This window comes from Schistosoma mansoni (assembly GCF_000237925.1).
Source record: "Schistosoma mansoni, WGS project CABG00000000 data, supercontig 0151, strain Puerto Rico, whole genome shotgun sequence".
In the NCBI taxonomy this organism is placed as follows: domain Eukaryota; kingdom Metazoa; phylum Platyhelminthes; class Trematoda; order Strigeidida; family Schistosomatidae; genus Schistosoma; species Schistosoma mansoni.
The window spans coordinates 36,315-52,476 of NW_017386048.1; the positions used below are offsets into that span (position 1 = coordinate 36,315).

A 16,162-nucleotide genomic window follows, 5' to 3' on the forward strand; every position below is an offset into this window, starting at 1 on the left:
GGAGGCCATAACAAGAAGGTTCGAAAACTACGATTTCATAAATCAGAGTTGGGTTCAATTTTCTTACCTAGTAGTCAGTGTCTGGAACATGTTAACGAACAAGTGGTACCAGCCTTATCAGTGATCAGTGTGAAGAAGAAGCTGGACTTATACTGGAAAACAGCCTCCAAGGATTGATACAGGTTCATTGAGGCACTATCCTTATTACTAAAGACTGAAGACGCTAAGAGGACCTCTACTATTATCAGCCAATTTTTCCAGCCATACGACAAAGATTGCATCTTTCGATAATAAATAACTATATAATATCACTCAAATCTCGGGGGAAAAACAGTCAATTAATTCTACTTGACAAAGCCTCGAAATTTGAAGTTTGAAACGTGGATATTTCGAAATATCTAGTCAGCTGATAATGAGCGCTAGTGTGGTAGCGGCTTTAGTAAAGTTCGGTGAAACCCTAGGAGATAAGTCCGTTGACACAAGTTCGGTTAGTAGTTCAGTAGATTTATGGTTCCTGTCGCATAAATCTTTTTTTTTACATTCGAAAACTTTCCAACCAGAGACTTGGTTGTATGTGTTTATTCACGGATAGTGTCATTCCATTCTGACAGTAGATGTCACCAAAATACTCTCAAGCAATTCCGATATAAATTATTCTGACTAGTTAATGTCGTTTGCGGCTTTCACCAGGATAGTTTGGGGTTTTGGTTACTATGTCATTTTCCACTCTTTTCATATCATTATTTGTGAAGTGGCTGGGTCATATTTGACACATTCTACGTTACTATTCACACGAAACCTCAACGTTACATGAAGTAGGAACAAAATCTAAAATTTGACGCCGATTTAATCAAGGCACAATAATCTAAGTTATTGTCGTGATTAGAGTTGTCTGGAGATGTGTCGTCTTCCTGGTAGCCTCCTTAGAGTGAATGTACTTCGTCGTGTAAGTTGCTAAAAAATTTGACCTACAGGTTATTAAAATCACAGCTTAGCCTCCAAATGTCGCCGTTCCATTATTCTACATATTATCCCTTCCGCCGCATTGTCGTTTTAGTCTTTCATCATTGGTTAAAGCATTCATAAATAGTACAAGGTACATTACCAAGCACATACTTTGTGATATCTACTAGTCGTTTTGGTTACCCTCATTCTTCACATTCGTTTCAAACTTAATATACCCATGTGATTTTTATTTTATTTTGCTTGCCTGTCGCTCGAAAAATATCCAGTTTTCACGTTACTCGTCAGTTTTCGTCTCAGTATTATCACAAGCTACTGTTTCTTCATTAACTGACATGAAGGCTTTGTTACTTTTCCTTTTAGAAACTACGTGTTTTGAGTACACTCAACGAGGTAAAACTTACTCTTAGTGAATTATCCGAGTCTGGTGTTGGTCGTGCTGTTCGTAAATTAAAAAATGAACCCGGTGAACTTGGAAAAACTGCTAGTACTCTCATATTAAAATGGAAAAATCTGCTCAGTGAGCACATAAAACAAGAATCTATAAACATTAGTGTACCCAAGGATTCTGAAAAATGTGATGTTAATGAAACATCCAGAAGTCACAGCCAGACTTCAAGCAAAGGCAAATCAGTGTTGGTTGTCAATGACAAAACAATCAGCTCGAATAAAAGTCCTGAGAATAATTTAGTGAGAAGTGTGCAACATGTAGATGAAAATGAGGTGGTCCCAAATACTCCAAATAATTCGCTGCTTCCCACAGCTACAACTTCTGGTTATCTTCCAAACAGTTCTACATCTGACGATTCGTGTTCATATACTAAAGTTAACCATAAGTCTCCAAATAGTAAAATTAAATCGACATCTAGCAAAAAACGAAAGTCCGCAGAGATTGTGGACTCAATCGACTCTTCTAGTGGAATTTCGTTTATGGATTCATTGAAGGTCAACGCAAATACTCTTGCTCATCGAAAGAGAAAGTGTAATCTAACCAGCTCTTCAAGTGACGATTCCCAACAGAGCATCGATAAAAAGCTTAATATCGCTACTCCGAATATCCCACTTCGGCCTTCTGAAGCATTTAGTGCGGAAATCATCTCGTCACTTTCTGAACCAGTTAATCGTCCAGATGTCGTTCATCGTTCACCTACTCTTCAGCTAGATGAAACAGGTAAGTAGTTTTCCAAATACACGCTTTTCAAGTAGTTAATTAAAATCGAGACTTCAGATGATTCACACAGATGTTCTTACTCAGTAATTTCTGTCTTAGTGTAAATAACTGGCAAGTTCAGGTTTGTGCAATGAAGCTCAAGCATCACATTGGATGTAACAACTAATGCATTTGCAAAGAGTTCCGGAAAACAACTCAATAGTTATTAGTAAAGTGGCTTATTCACTACTTTACCTTCATTTAACTGTTGGATTCAAATGTCTTTCAAGTGTACTCGATTTCTTAGCCGTTATTTATTTTGATTTCCTAGTGTTTGGTACTTTTTTCTTGTTGAGAAATACAAAAATTGGTATCTCCGTAAGTTGTAAAGCTAAAGCGAATGTTAAAATGTCTTCAGGTCTACTTAAGTAGCGGAGAGTGTTTCATGGTTGCACGATTTTTCTAGATATGCCTACATTACGACAAATTTTAAAAATGAAATGACTTCGAAAAAGTAATCCTATTTCGTGTTTGAGTAGAGTAAACTATATGAAGCCAGTTACAATTAAATCTGATGAAGGGGCTTCTTTTATAGGTATCTCAATCTTTAGTCGTCTTAACGAAGGATATCTCTTACTAATGATCATTCCTAGCTTGCAATTGAGATTAGCCACCATTTTTGCTGTAATGACAAGATAAAATAAATCACATTTGAGTTTAAAAACGTCTCGAACACCAGGTCTTTTCGTTTGTATCTTGTTATTTCAAACAAAAAACAACGTAACCTTTTGAGTATATGGGTTTCTTGGGGCAAGCTAACATGGAAGATGTGGTGTTATAAAGTAACCACTTGGATGGTTTCCCATCCACTCATATTAGCGACCAAGAACGTTCAGAATGAAAGCTTATGGAATGTTATCCATATTTGATGACTAGATGAAGGTTTCCGTTGTGTCAAAACAAACTAGACCTTAAATAACCTGTTTAGGGTTCCCAGTACGCTGACCAATCCTTCAGAGATAATGATAAAACATAATTGTTAAGAATTCTCAGTCTAGAAATCACAGGTTTTACAGACGTAACATCACTACTAGCGCCGCAGCGTTTAAACCCAACCTTCTATGACCAGAGGTTTTAACTGTTCTAATGGTGATTCTGATCGATATAAACTTACCTAATTTTCCACATAAAACGTAGTTATTTACACCATTTTTACCACTTACACGACTTTTAGACAAACTTTCAGACTAGTAGCAACACCTTACCACAAAAGGCAAGTGTGTGGGAAGGTTTTTATGAGTCTTGTTGGCACACGTTACACTTTGGTAGTACTTAGTGTGTTCCTTACACCAAATAATTCACTAGGATTGGATTGACCTGTTTGTCATAATATATATGACTGTCATCTTCTCACGAGTATTAAATCTAGACAACATTTCTGTTTTTTAAACATCACCAACAGCGAAATTCAAAAAAGTAGTAAGATTGTGCAATCTTTACTAGCTTCTCCGATGTTTTGGAGTATGGTCATATCCTCTCATTCTGCCTAGCATTCCTAGCCATCTTTCTTTCAAAGATAATTTCAAAATACAGTTTTTCAAATTTCCATTTGGTCGTGTTTAGATGACGACTATGCCCTGTAGCATATGCCACCAGATTCAGTCATTTAACGGAGGATACATATGTGATTAACATGCCTACGATTTAAACGAAACCCGTCTTCATCCCGTCTGGCAAATATGGTATGTTCTACACAATTGGTCGAGTAAGCTGATGTGCGTATATCAGAAGGAAACTATACCCATATTATTGTCACTTAATTTTCATCAGGCTGTTAATACATGAGTAATACAATGGTTTTATTTTTGGGATGTGACACTCAGTTTAAATTTCCACCCTGAACAAACCAGGTAGTGGCAGTTCGTCTGAGGTGTATGCTTTGTACCGTTTTAAGAGTTGGAATTCCTTTTTAAATCTTGTTGTATGGGTTAGGTCAACATTCACCCACCACCGACCAATATATAGTTGGATAGTGGTTGCAGAAGTGATAGTTCATTTATATTGTTTTTTTAAAATACACCACTATTTGTTCTTAGCTTCTTTGAAGGTTGCTAATCGACGTACCATCAACCTCAAATCGTTTTATCGACATGGCTTCTTGGTGCTAGAGGTTAGTTTGTACCGAAACAACTCTTAGTGGTCACCAAATATGGCTGCTGTTTCCTTCTCAGGTGAAGCGGTTCCTGCATGGATTTGTAAGATTCCACGTAATGGACATAAGGATAGACTTTTAAAAGTTCTAAAAAACCCTATGTTTATAATGGAACCTTCTTGCGAAATAGCAAACAATTTACATGCTTTTTTCAGCCACTAAGGTAGTGTTTGGAAGTAATGGACAAGAAGCTCTGAACCTACGTTTCGTGCTATTTGGCACTCATCGGCAAGTCGTACCTGTAATATTGAGGCAACGTGTGCTCCCTGGCGGATTCGATCACGTATCACTCAGCTTCACAGTCTAAGACGTTACTACTAAACTATCCGGGCTGCTACTTATCTTCTGTAGAAGTCACTTAAACTGGCGCAACTTGATTGACAGAATTTAATCATCACTATAGTGACATTTATATATAGTGATTTTTTGTAATAACAAATTAAAGATCACATATTTTTCCTAGTTGTCACCATACTTCCTATGGTACCAACAGATGTCGTCATTTTTGTTTGTTCTTGAGTTATCTCGATTCTTACTCCTCCGAAAACTAGAGCGAGACTTTCGAGATGTGAGATTGGAAATAATTGATTGTAACGTATCTAGCTTGTTTTCAAGAATGGCAACAGTGCGTGCGTGCTGTGTACGTAAGTCGCTTAATTCAGCTGTTAAGGACGCTATGTTCGGAGTTTGAGTGTCACTCGGAATTTGTGATATCGCCTGCACGTAGGGTGTTGTGCCTGGCGTTACTTCTAAAACTTTGTCAGCCATGCTAGCTAGACTCTCTAAATCTAAAGGTTGGTTAGAAGCGCAAAGAATTTGCCGGACTACTGTTGGTAAACGTTGCAGCCAAATTTCTCTCAGAAAAATATCACCAACCTTAAAAGGTCCAGCCAACTGCCTCATGTGGCGTAATAATTGAGAGGGTGACTTGTCACCTAGCTCGCACTCATGCAGTAATTGTTGTAGCTTCTTTTCATCCGAAAGTGAGGTACGTTGAATAATGGCCTGTTTCAACTGATCATAGGCATTTGATACAGGGACATTATCTATGAGGTCTGATACCTCAGATGCTACCTCAGTCAGTAGAATTCCAAACACAAAAGAGTATTTCGATTCCTGTGAACGAATGTTACGACGCTGAAACTGCACTTGCACCTGTGCAAACCATATACGTGAGTTTATTCTACTGAATGGAGGCACATTTATTACGTTTAGAGCGTGTAACTCTGTTCGGTCGTTATCCTGGCTAATGCCTTCAGATTCGGATGAAAACATTACAAATATACAAAAAATAATCACTACCAAGAGAAAAATTAGCGCCGTAATGTTTGTAAGTGAACTCAAAATTACAATTCCGAAAAGAAGTATACGGGCTCACCAGATTTGTGGTGGACCTCAGCGAAAGAGCTTAGTTAAAATATAACAATACGCAAAGTTACCAACAATATACCAAAAGAATTAACACTACAAACAGTTAAATTATAAAAAAGTATATTGAGCAACAAAATGGTAACTTTGCGTATTGTTATATTTTAACTAAGCTCTTTCGCTGAGGTCCACCACAAATCTGGTGAGCCCGTATACTTCTTTTCGGAATTGTAATTTTGAGTTCACTTACAAACATTACGGCGCTAATTTTTCTCTTGGTAGTGATTATTTTTTGTATATTTGTAATGTTTTCATCCGAATCTGAAGGCATTAGCCAGGATAACGACCGAACAGAGTTACACGCTCTAAACGTAATAAATGTGCCTCCATTCAGTAGAATAAACTCACGTATATGGTTTGCACAGGTGCAAGTGCAGTTTCAGCGTCGTAACATTCGTTCACAGGAATCGAAATACTCTTTTGTGTTTGGAATTCTACTGACTGAGGTAGCATCTGAGGTATCAGACCTCATAGATAATGTCCCTGTATCAAATGCCTATGATCAGTTGAAACAGGCCATTATTCAACGTACCTCACTTTCGGATGAAAAGAAGCTACAACAATTACTGCATGAGTGCGAGCTAGGTGACAAGTCACCCTCTCAATTATTACGCCACATGAGGCAGTTGGCTGGACCTTTTAAGGTTGGTGATATTTTTCTGAGAGAAATTTGGCTGCAACGTTTACCAACAGTAGTCCGGCAAATTCTTTGCGCTTCTAACCAACCTTTAGATTTAGAGAGTCTAGCTAGCATGGCTGACAAAGTTTTAGAAGTAACGCCAGGCACAACACCCTACGTGCAGGCGATATCACAAATTCCGAGTGACATTCAAACTCCGAACATAGCGTCCTTAACAGCTGAATTAAGCGACTTACGTACACAGCACGCACGCACTGTTGCCATTCTTGAAAACAAGCTAGATACGTTACAATCAATTATTTCCAATCTCACATCTCGAAAGTCTCGCTCTAGTTTTCGGAGGAGTAAGAATCGAGATAACTCAAGAACAAACAAAAATGACGACATCTGTTGGTACCATAGGAAGTATGGTGACAACTAGGAAAAATATGTGATCTTTAATTTGTTATTACAAAAAATCACTATATATAAATGTCACTATATCACTAAGGAGGACTTGACATACATGACATTAGTCACTACTCAGTGATAGACCATTTGTGAAAAGTGTAGTCAATGCTTGCCTAAGCTTCCTGGTGAGGTAGAACTACATATATGTAAATGTCTGTGGTTAAAACTGGCTTAAAATCTGTCACAGTAGCACAGACCCTCTGAATCTAAACATTGGACGCTTCGTGTACTTAGTTTTCCGCTTTCGTTTATATTGTTTCAGACTCCTTTAATTTCCATCCTGTTAATCTTGCTCTTTCTCTGCAACTTGAACTGATTCATGTATCCATAGTATCTTATACTGATTGGCTTAGTTATTCAGTTGAATTTACAATAACGGTATATATTTCTTGATGTGTAGAAGTACAATTTGATTGGAGTTTGTGTTTTTCTTAAAAAAAAACTTTCAGTGGAAGACGATTTCGATAATGGAGATTTGAAATTCAAATCAAAGAAAGTCCTTTGGGTACCAAAACAAAACCGTTCATCGTTACCTCCTAATAATCATTCGAATACATCGGATAATTTTCCTGGTTTCTTTGATCCTCCCAGTTTAATTGATCTTTGTGTTGATGTATTGTCTCGCAATATAAGTCGTGTTGATCATGTTGGACACGTACCTTATGGATTGCTAGAGAAAGCCTTACGTAGTGCCTCTGTAGATGACTTGACCAGAATTGAACGATATAATCCAGTAAGTTATTCTATTGGTTTCTAATCCACTAATCTGTTACTTCTAGATAAAATATCCATTTAGTCTAGCAATTAATAGAAATGAACATTTATTCTTAAAAACAGAATTACTTTCTTATTTCTTAATTGTTATTTACTTTAGTGATAATGTTGCAGTTGGTACTGTAGATTTATCTTTCATGGTTTGCGAGCGATATTCATTCACAGTCAAATTCAATCTACGGAACCATAGAAATAACTTTTAACTAGATAACTCAATTTACCTGATGTAATACTATCAGTATACTGGATACCAGAAAATTATTTTTGGTTTTGAGTTCTATTTTGAATCAAATTCACGTCTCAAGAAAGAAAGTAGTATTCGTCGATTGTACGACAACAAAACTGACTGTGTCTCTAAAACCTCTCTTATTGAAATTGAAGCGGACGTATGCACTGCTCCTTTCGATTGGTGGTGCATATATGAAATTATGGAGATCTGTAGCTCATGTGGACAATTTCATTGGTTTCACTTTCTGAACTGGATAGTTACTAATCGTAAAGTTTTCATTATCCTTTTGGACAGCATCATGAGGACAAACTTCAGACGGAAATGAGTTATTTGAGTTTCTCTACATATGACTGACAGCTGTTTTTATACATTAAATTTAATTGGTTCCTGTAATTGTTCACATGTACCCGGTTGAGGTCCATATGATAACCGTAATCAGTAGTTGGAGACTTCCCCTCGATATGGAATCCCAGTTTTCATTCATGCATATTTGTCCGCTTTGTCTTTTGAAATCATAGTCCCGCTGTTTATCCTTTCTTTTTATCATTGCCACTGCACTACTCCGATCTCGCTTTTTATTTTTATCTCGTCGGCATGGTGATCTGGGTCAATGCACATCTGTACTAGGCTCTATGTTGGTAATTTCTGCCCGTCATTGTCTAGATATACTAATAAATATTGCAGGAAACAGCAGAGTAAGGGTCAATAACAACTAATCAAGATTGAGATCGACAGGGCATGCTGTTAGTAATATGTAGAAAGTTTAAATAGCTCGCCTCCAATTAGGGTTTGTGCTGATGATGTCTTGAAGCACAATATGAGCTTAGAAACTACCTAATCCAGAGAACAAAGCCCTATCAAATATGGGGCATATGTATACTACTTAGGACTGTAAACAGAGCTAGAAAATCTATTCCAAAAATAAACATTGAACTGAAAATTTAATTTTTTTATTTGCATTACAACCTAGTATAAATTAAAATAGCACTTGTAAAACGTTTTCATTATTATACATTCCTACTTGTTCGATTTTTACGGGTAACAACTATTATACATGTTTTCATCACTGTGATGATTGTCGTCTCTAGTTTTGTTAGGACGTCAGTATGTAGTTCGTTTTCCTTCTAACTGTTATTTAATAATCACTTTCCGCTAATTATGCTCTTCAAAATTTTCAAATCATGCAGTAATCTTCAGGCATTAACTGAAACTCGATTGATATAAGGAAAATAAAAGCCGGTCTATTGGGGAATTTCCTTACTTAATTGAAGTAATATAGATATCGAACAGTTATGTTTGATTACTTCATGTTTAATGAGAATTCATTTTAACTTATTCTAATTTTGGTCTAATCGCCAATCACAGTCGCTCAACACTCAAAAGTATTTATTTACTGTCATATTTTTTGTGTTAATCCTGTAGCAACTCGAACGAATGCACATATGTCCCAGGTTTTACGGTGCGTACGATTGACTTGACTGACTTGTACGATGAAGTGACGACTTCATTTCTTAACCATCGTAGGTACTCAATGGCATATTGTTCCTAACACTGAGGCAGCTTCAATAGCTTTCTCATTTTTATTGTGAATGTCTGGTGTTTTCTTGTATCAGTCGTCAAGTACACGTTTTATCTACACTTGACTTTGAGCCTTGCCGACCGATTGGTCAAACTGAAGTACGGATAGAGTGAAATTCGAACCTACGGCATACTAGTTGAAAGCTTAATATTTTAACCACTAATCCACTGCTTCACTGACGATGGTTTTATCTGGACAGTTGTTTTTAAGTAATACCTATCAAGTAGCAAGTGTATGTCCAAATAACATTCGTTTAAGTTGTAATTTTTAAATTTAACACAAGATTTCTATGTTAACCTAATCACATTTCGTTTTCTTAATGATATCCCCCTCTTCAAAAACAAACAAACATTTATTCTCTTAGCAATTCGTTGGATTGAGTGATGATTTATGGCGTAAATATGTAAATCGAGATTTTCATCATTTATCTAATATTCGTCGTCGATCAGATGAAACATGGTGTGATTTTTACAATCGATTATCTAAAGAAGAAACAAAGCGTTTAGATCGAATTATTTCACAATCTGCACGTAAAGTCAAAGAAGAATTAGAAGGTAAGTTAGTGAATAAAGTTATTATACATTGGAAAAAAAACAGTTGTCAATAATTTTAAGTACATTTTAGACAGATATATTAATGTGGTATGAATTATTTATTATTATTGCTTACTTACTTACCTACTTACTTACTTATCTACCTACCTACCTACCTACTTACTTACTTATTTACAATTGAATACTTTTTAAAATCATACACATATAAATTTACAAGAGAAAAACAGGAATGGTGTAGTAAATGATTGTTCAAATAAAATGGTAGTATTTTTTTAATTCTACTCATTGGGATATTATTTATTTATGGTAGTATTTGTTATTTGATTGTTATGTACAATAATCACAATGAATAAGATTAGTGACTCCTTTAAGTTATAAGTTAGTGTAACGTTCAGTTACCAAGTATATACTTATATATGTACACTTGACTTTGAGCTGCATTTTAGATATTAAATCAAATACTATTATATAGTTTCTCAGCCCCCAAATGCTCTGGTACGGCCGAGAGTGGGGAGAGTCCGCTCTCCCTCTCGAAATGCTCTCACATGGCCATGCGTATATAGCCTTTGTCAGGGAAGTCCCACTCACTGTCTTCTCGTGGCGGGGGTGTTATTTACGAAATTGAGAGGACGAAAAGCAAATGTCCGGGTTGGTGGACACGGAGGGTCCACCTAGGGAGTTGGAAAACCCTGATTACAAACCAATAGTGCACATGGGCTCCAGTATCCTGAACTAATAAATGGTGTATGAATTAATCGTTGTCACCGGCTACCATGGGACTGCATCTCACGATGCTCCACTGTCTTGTGGATCAGATCTTTAGGTCAAAGGCTCCAGGTTTGGCCCCCTAAGAATACCATCTGCTTCAGTCTGGGCACACAAATCAAATGAGATTTGCGTGGCGCATATGTATCTGGTGCCTCTTTGTGTGTTCAAGTAAATAAATAAGTAAATACAGTTTCTCAAACCTAAAAGAAACTGAAATGTAAACCCTACTTAATTTGTTTTGTTTCCTTACATTAAGTTAATATTATTAGCTATAACTGATTGATCATTGAGTACTGACCGATGTAATATTTGTCTAGCCCTTTTAGTGTTCATGATGTTCTATCGTGCAAGTTATAACGTTGCCACCAGTTGAAATGACTCGACATCATTTGTTGATGGAATTCTGTCGTCCAAGTCTAATCAATATTAAAGGACTATACAAAAATTACATTGATCACTACTCATTTATCAACTAATTGTAAATATATCAGTTCAACAGGTCAGAATGGCCCAGTAGTAACATCTCAGGTTAAAATTAGGTGAATTGGGTTCAAATCCCACAGGACCATCAGTCCCTTTATAGTTACAGATACACCTTTTTGGCGAGTCCCAACTAGTACAAAATCTAGGTCATGCAATGTTTCTTTCCGACTACCTCCAGCCATCAGTTTGTCATCTAATGATCAATTAATTTCATTGATCAAACTTAGACTTTCAACAATTTTTACAATCAAAATGTAAGAAGATCAGTTGACTAAACTTTTAAGTAAAATGAACTCGTTAGTTGTTAAACAGAAAAAGAAACCTCAGACAATCTAAAAATGTAATTATACCCTCAAAAGGTAGTCCAATTCAATCAACTCAAGAGGCAATAATCCAAACTAAAAGAAGCATTGTGGCAGCTCCCATAGGAAAGAGGTTGAGTCAAACAAAACTTAAAAGGTTAGTAAAGGCCAATTAATAACAGTGATATAATAAGAAAGCTGAAATTGCAAGTATAGTGAATAGTAATAGTTTAATCTAGAACCAAAAAAAAGGAAAAAATAGAACACACAAATGAGGGTATGACAATAATTTATTGTCACATATAGCGTATAGGTGAAGAAATTTTCACAAACAACCGCACACATACGTACAAAAATTGTTTTACAATCTGTATCCCAAGTTGGTTAATACATGATTATCTGTTTAGTTGTGTTCCAATAAACTTACCATAATTTGCTAGTCGTTTTCAAACATTTTTTGATAAGTAGAAACTTAGATTCAAGAGTTGTTCAAAGGAATTCACTAAATGAAACTACTACTCCATGCTCATTATCGTGTAAACATGGTAACCTTCTTAAATTTCGAGTCGTCAACATCTTTGTCTGGGGGAGTATTTTCACGATTATCTTATAGCATATTATATCCTAACCGGAATGTATTTCATAATTAGTCCATAATACGAGTGTGTAAATCAACAGTTGATTAAACTATAAACATGCTATTGAGAAAACACGAACAATTGGAAATAAATATCAAGTTGTTTGACTTTCATAGCGGATATATTTATGCCGGTAATTTCGGCTGATAGATATCTCATCTAAACGACGTGCAATGTTTTATGGTGTAGGGGTAGGTGGGAAGAAAGCTAGGGGCGGCCAGACCAAAACGTGGCACAAATCCATGAAGTCACTGACAAGTTGACTGAGCCACACTGGTAGGTGTAGACTACCTGGTTGGGATTCGCGAGATGATAGCATTAGATGGTTAGAGACTTCGAATGACATGGCTCAAAATCGTTTGCAATGGCGAAGGTGCATCCACTCTTTATGTTCTACCAAATTCTAATCTCCTGAATTCTTCATGTCTCTATATTTTTTCTCTTTCCAAATTTATTTCATTGGATTATAATCCTTCAATAACATCTTCAAACCCTAATCTTTCACATAATGTTTATACTCTTACTATGTCTACCACTATAGGATTTGAATCGACAACTGCATCTCTGGGCTAATGTGGTATGGCAACTCGAACTGATGTACGTACGTACGAAGTTCTATGTTGTGACTGACTGACTGTCTCATCTAAAACTTCTAAACACCCTAGGGAGGTATAGAATTGAGAAAGTTCTCTTCCTCTTTAAAATGCTCATTTATTGCCTCTTCCAGGGAAGTTCCACCCCCTGTCACCACACATTGGAAGGTATCCCTGCAAAATGAGAGGTCATAAACTAGCATCTGACTTTTAAATTGGGTCTTAAAATACGAAGGTTCTACCTAATAAAGTTGAAAAATTCCAATTTCAAGTCACTAGTGTGCTTGAGCTTCAGGATCCTAAGAGAATAAATATCCTACGAACATACTGTTCTCAACAACTATCATAGAACTTCACCTTACTCTTCCCCACTTTTTATTTATTCAAACACATAAACATCGATAAAAGGAGGCGCCAAACAGATAGACGCCACATAAATCATTCGATTTGTGTGAGGGATGGGATACTACCCGGGTACCCAGACCGAAGCAGTTGGTTCTCCTAAGGGGCCATACCCCGAGCCGTCGATTTGAACGTCTAATCCACAAGGTAGTGGAGCAACTTTAGAACATGCAGTCCTATGGTAGAGGGTGACCAACAATAGGTTCATACGCCCTTTGTTTCCTTAGGATCCTGGAGTCCGTGTATACCATTGGTTTGGAATCAGGGTTTTCCAACACCCATAGGTGGATCCTCAGTATCCACCAACCCGGTCAAAGCACCGGACGTTCGCTTTTCGTCCCCTCAATTTCGTAAACAGAAGTAATGACACGAGAAGGCAATTAGTAGGACTTCCCTGTCCGTGGCTGTATACGCGTAGTCATATGAGAGCATTTGGGGACTGAATGTAATCAAAACAAATTCCAGTTATATCAATCATATAGATCAAAAGTAGGAAAGTTAATCACCAGCCTGTCTCGCCATAGATACCGATGTCATGGTCAACGTAAGTAATTCTTTATTAATGTCACCAACTTATGCATTTATATTATATGAAACACTTCACAGTGCATAATCGCTATTATTTTAGTTATTTTTCTGTCTTTACCGAGCACTTCGTTTTGTTACAGTATTAGATCAGGTGAGCTTGATTAAGTGGTCTTGTTTATATGAAGTTTCCCAGTAATTCATTTAGGATTCTTATTTTCAACGATATCAGTTGATCAGCCAAGTCACTGATTCTTCAATGTCGTTAAATTTAATATGTTGTATACTACACAGAATTTCTTTTCTTCTTCCTGACAGCGCGACGAACTACCTTGACTACTGAAGTGATTACTCCACGTCAAATGCAACGACGTGGTGGTTATCGTCAAATAAACTGTAGATCTAGTAATAGTAATAATAATAATAATAATGCATTATCTAATTTCAAGCCACGTAATATGAGTCATCCATCTCCTATTGGTACAAATGTACATGGCAAAATAAGTCGACCAATCGCTTCAACATCGAATACAACTACTTCGAACTCTAATGCTGGTGTTGGTGGTGGTGGTCTTTTAAGCAAATTACGTAAACAATTCCATTCTGGTCATCTCAGGTAGAAAAATGTTTCAATCACGTTAGTAATAATAATAAATGCTTCTCAACTGCATCATTCACCACAAACTTGTAAATTAGACCCCATACACATATGTCATTCACATAGCAACAAAATTCTCTTTCTGTGATTCGACTTGTTTTGCTTTATGAATTTTTATGATATGACAAAGTTAGCAACCACTGTGCATCGTTTTTTTTTTCGAATTAGGTCCTCTTTTTTGATAGTACATTATATTTACAAATTGAAAAAAACAGTTACTTTTGTATGTATGTCGTACAATATATTGCTCAGGTATAAACTATCTCTATTTCACTTGTTCCCATCACCAAATTGTTTTACTCATTATATCCTCGTAAACCTTTTCTCTCTAGTTACTCCCTTCTTATTGGGAATTGAAAAAAAAATCCAGCCATCTAGCTGTTAGGACTTCAATGCTCGAACAATTCTTTCTGTGTTTGTGTGTATGTGTACGTAATCTGTATCTAGTACTATTCCTTTTATTGCCTACTCACCTTTGATTCTTTTCATATTTCTTTACAGTTTTAGTCTACTTATCATGGGGAAAATGTTAATGTTTCTAGTCTCTCTTCCCTATGAATTTGTTTTTTTTTCTAATTATAATCATTATTTAAGTTTGATATGACTTGATAGTGTTATATTTCAATTCAAAAATTTCTTACTTCCCTTGATTGTATTTCATTCTGATGTTACCTTTTTTTTAATTAGCCCCAGATAAGTGTATGTACAAAATTCGTATTTTCATAATCGAAATCACAAGCTAGTCGTACACGTGAGACTTGAGCTCAGGACCCGTGTTCCAGATTACTTTAGGTTGACTCATGATTTCAATCTCTACAAATTGCCCATACTGAAGATTTAAATTATTCATCTTCATTGATAGGATAGTGGTGGTAATAATAATGAAACCGGATTTCTTAAGCATGAATTATTCCATTGGAAAGTAAATAATCTCTTATAGGTTCTCATATTCTATAGTTGTTTGCCTTTGTTAAGTGGCTTTTAATCATGTAGATTTTTGTGTTCTATATATTGTATATATAAACCTGTTACTGTATTGTAGTCTTTATTTTTTTCTACTTTATTACATAATCTTATCTATTTGACCTTTACTTTTTCTTCTTATTCCCTTATTTTCATTTTATTTCATATTCTATTTATTGTCAATTCTTTTGTTGTGAATGCTTACATGTGTATTAGCAGTGACTTATACCCCATACTCCTGAACTCATTTCATTCATCCATTGTTTCATTGTGCTTTTCACATTGAATTAATGTTGTTTTTGTTTATACTATTTATGTGTTAAAGTATACATTCTATTAGTAATAGTATTTATAATCATAATATTATTTATTATACGCACCATGGTAAAATGCATATTGTTATACATTTTACTATTTTTGATAGCAAACTATCATATCTCTTTATCTGTATTATGTATCATACTGTGATAGTATTGTTAACTGGTCGAATGCAATAAATCTAAAGTTTTTTTTTTCTTAAAATTTGTCCTTATCCTAAAAATGAAAGCAAAGTGAAATGCAAGTTCACTATAGTATTATATGATATGAACTGAGATCATATTGATTTGATAGTTACTAAATGAAGAATATTTGATCAGATACTTTTGAAAATGAAAACCTATTCTCCAAGATTATGAAAGGGAAAGACTATAAAGTACTTCAATAACATGTCTTCGATCCTGATAGTAAATAAGGGAAGTCAGTCTACTTGGAGGTAATTTTCAAAACAAACTGATATCAACTGAAGGATTATTGAAAGATCAGAAAGGGTTTTGTAGAGATTTCAGTATTTTCATAGTTGAAATCATGAG

At 35.7% G+C, this 16,162-nt stretch overlaps 1 protein-coding gene across 1 annotated transcript; it reads left to right on the plus strand.

Annotated features, from left to right (window-relative positions):
• Positions 1–412: 412 nt before the first annotated feature.
• Positions 413–14,310, plus strand: Smp_143350 (elongin A-related; the record flags this gene model as incomplete). The annotated part of the gene is made up of 6 exons (XM_018798520.1): positions 413–487; positions 1,327–2,134; positions 7,293–7,576; positions 9,790–9,979; positions 13,834–13,844; positions 14,140–14,310. The coding sequence occupies 6 exons, from the start codon at positions 413–415 to the stop codon at positions 14,308–14,310; spliced, it is 1,539 nt and encodes a 512-aa protein (XP_018646670.1).
• Positions 14,311–16,162: the final 1,852 nt, after the last annotated feature.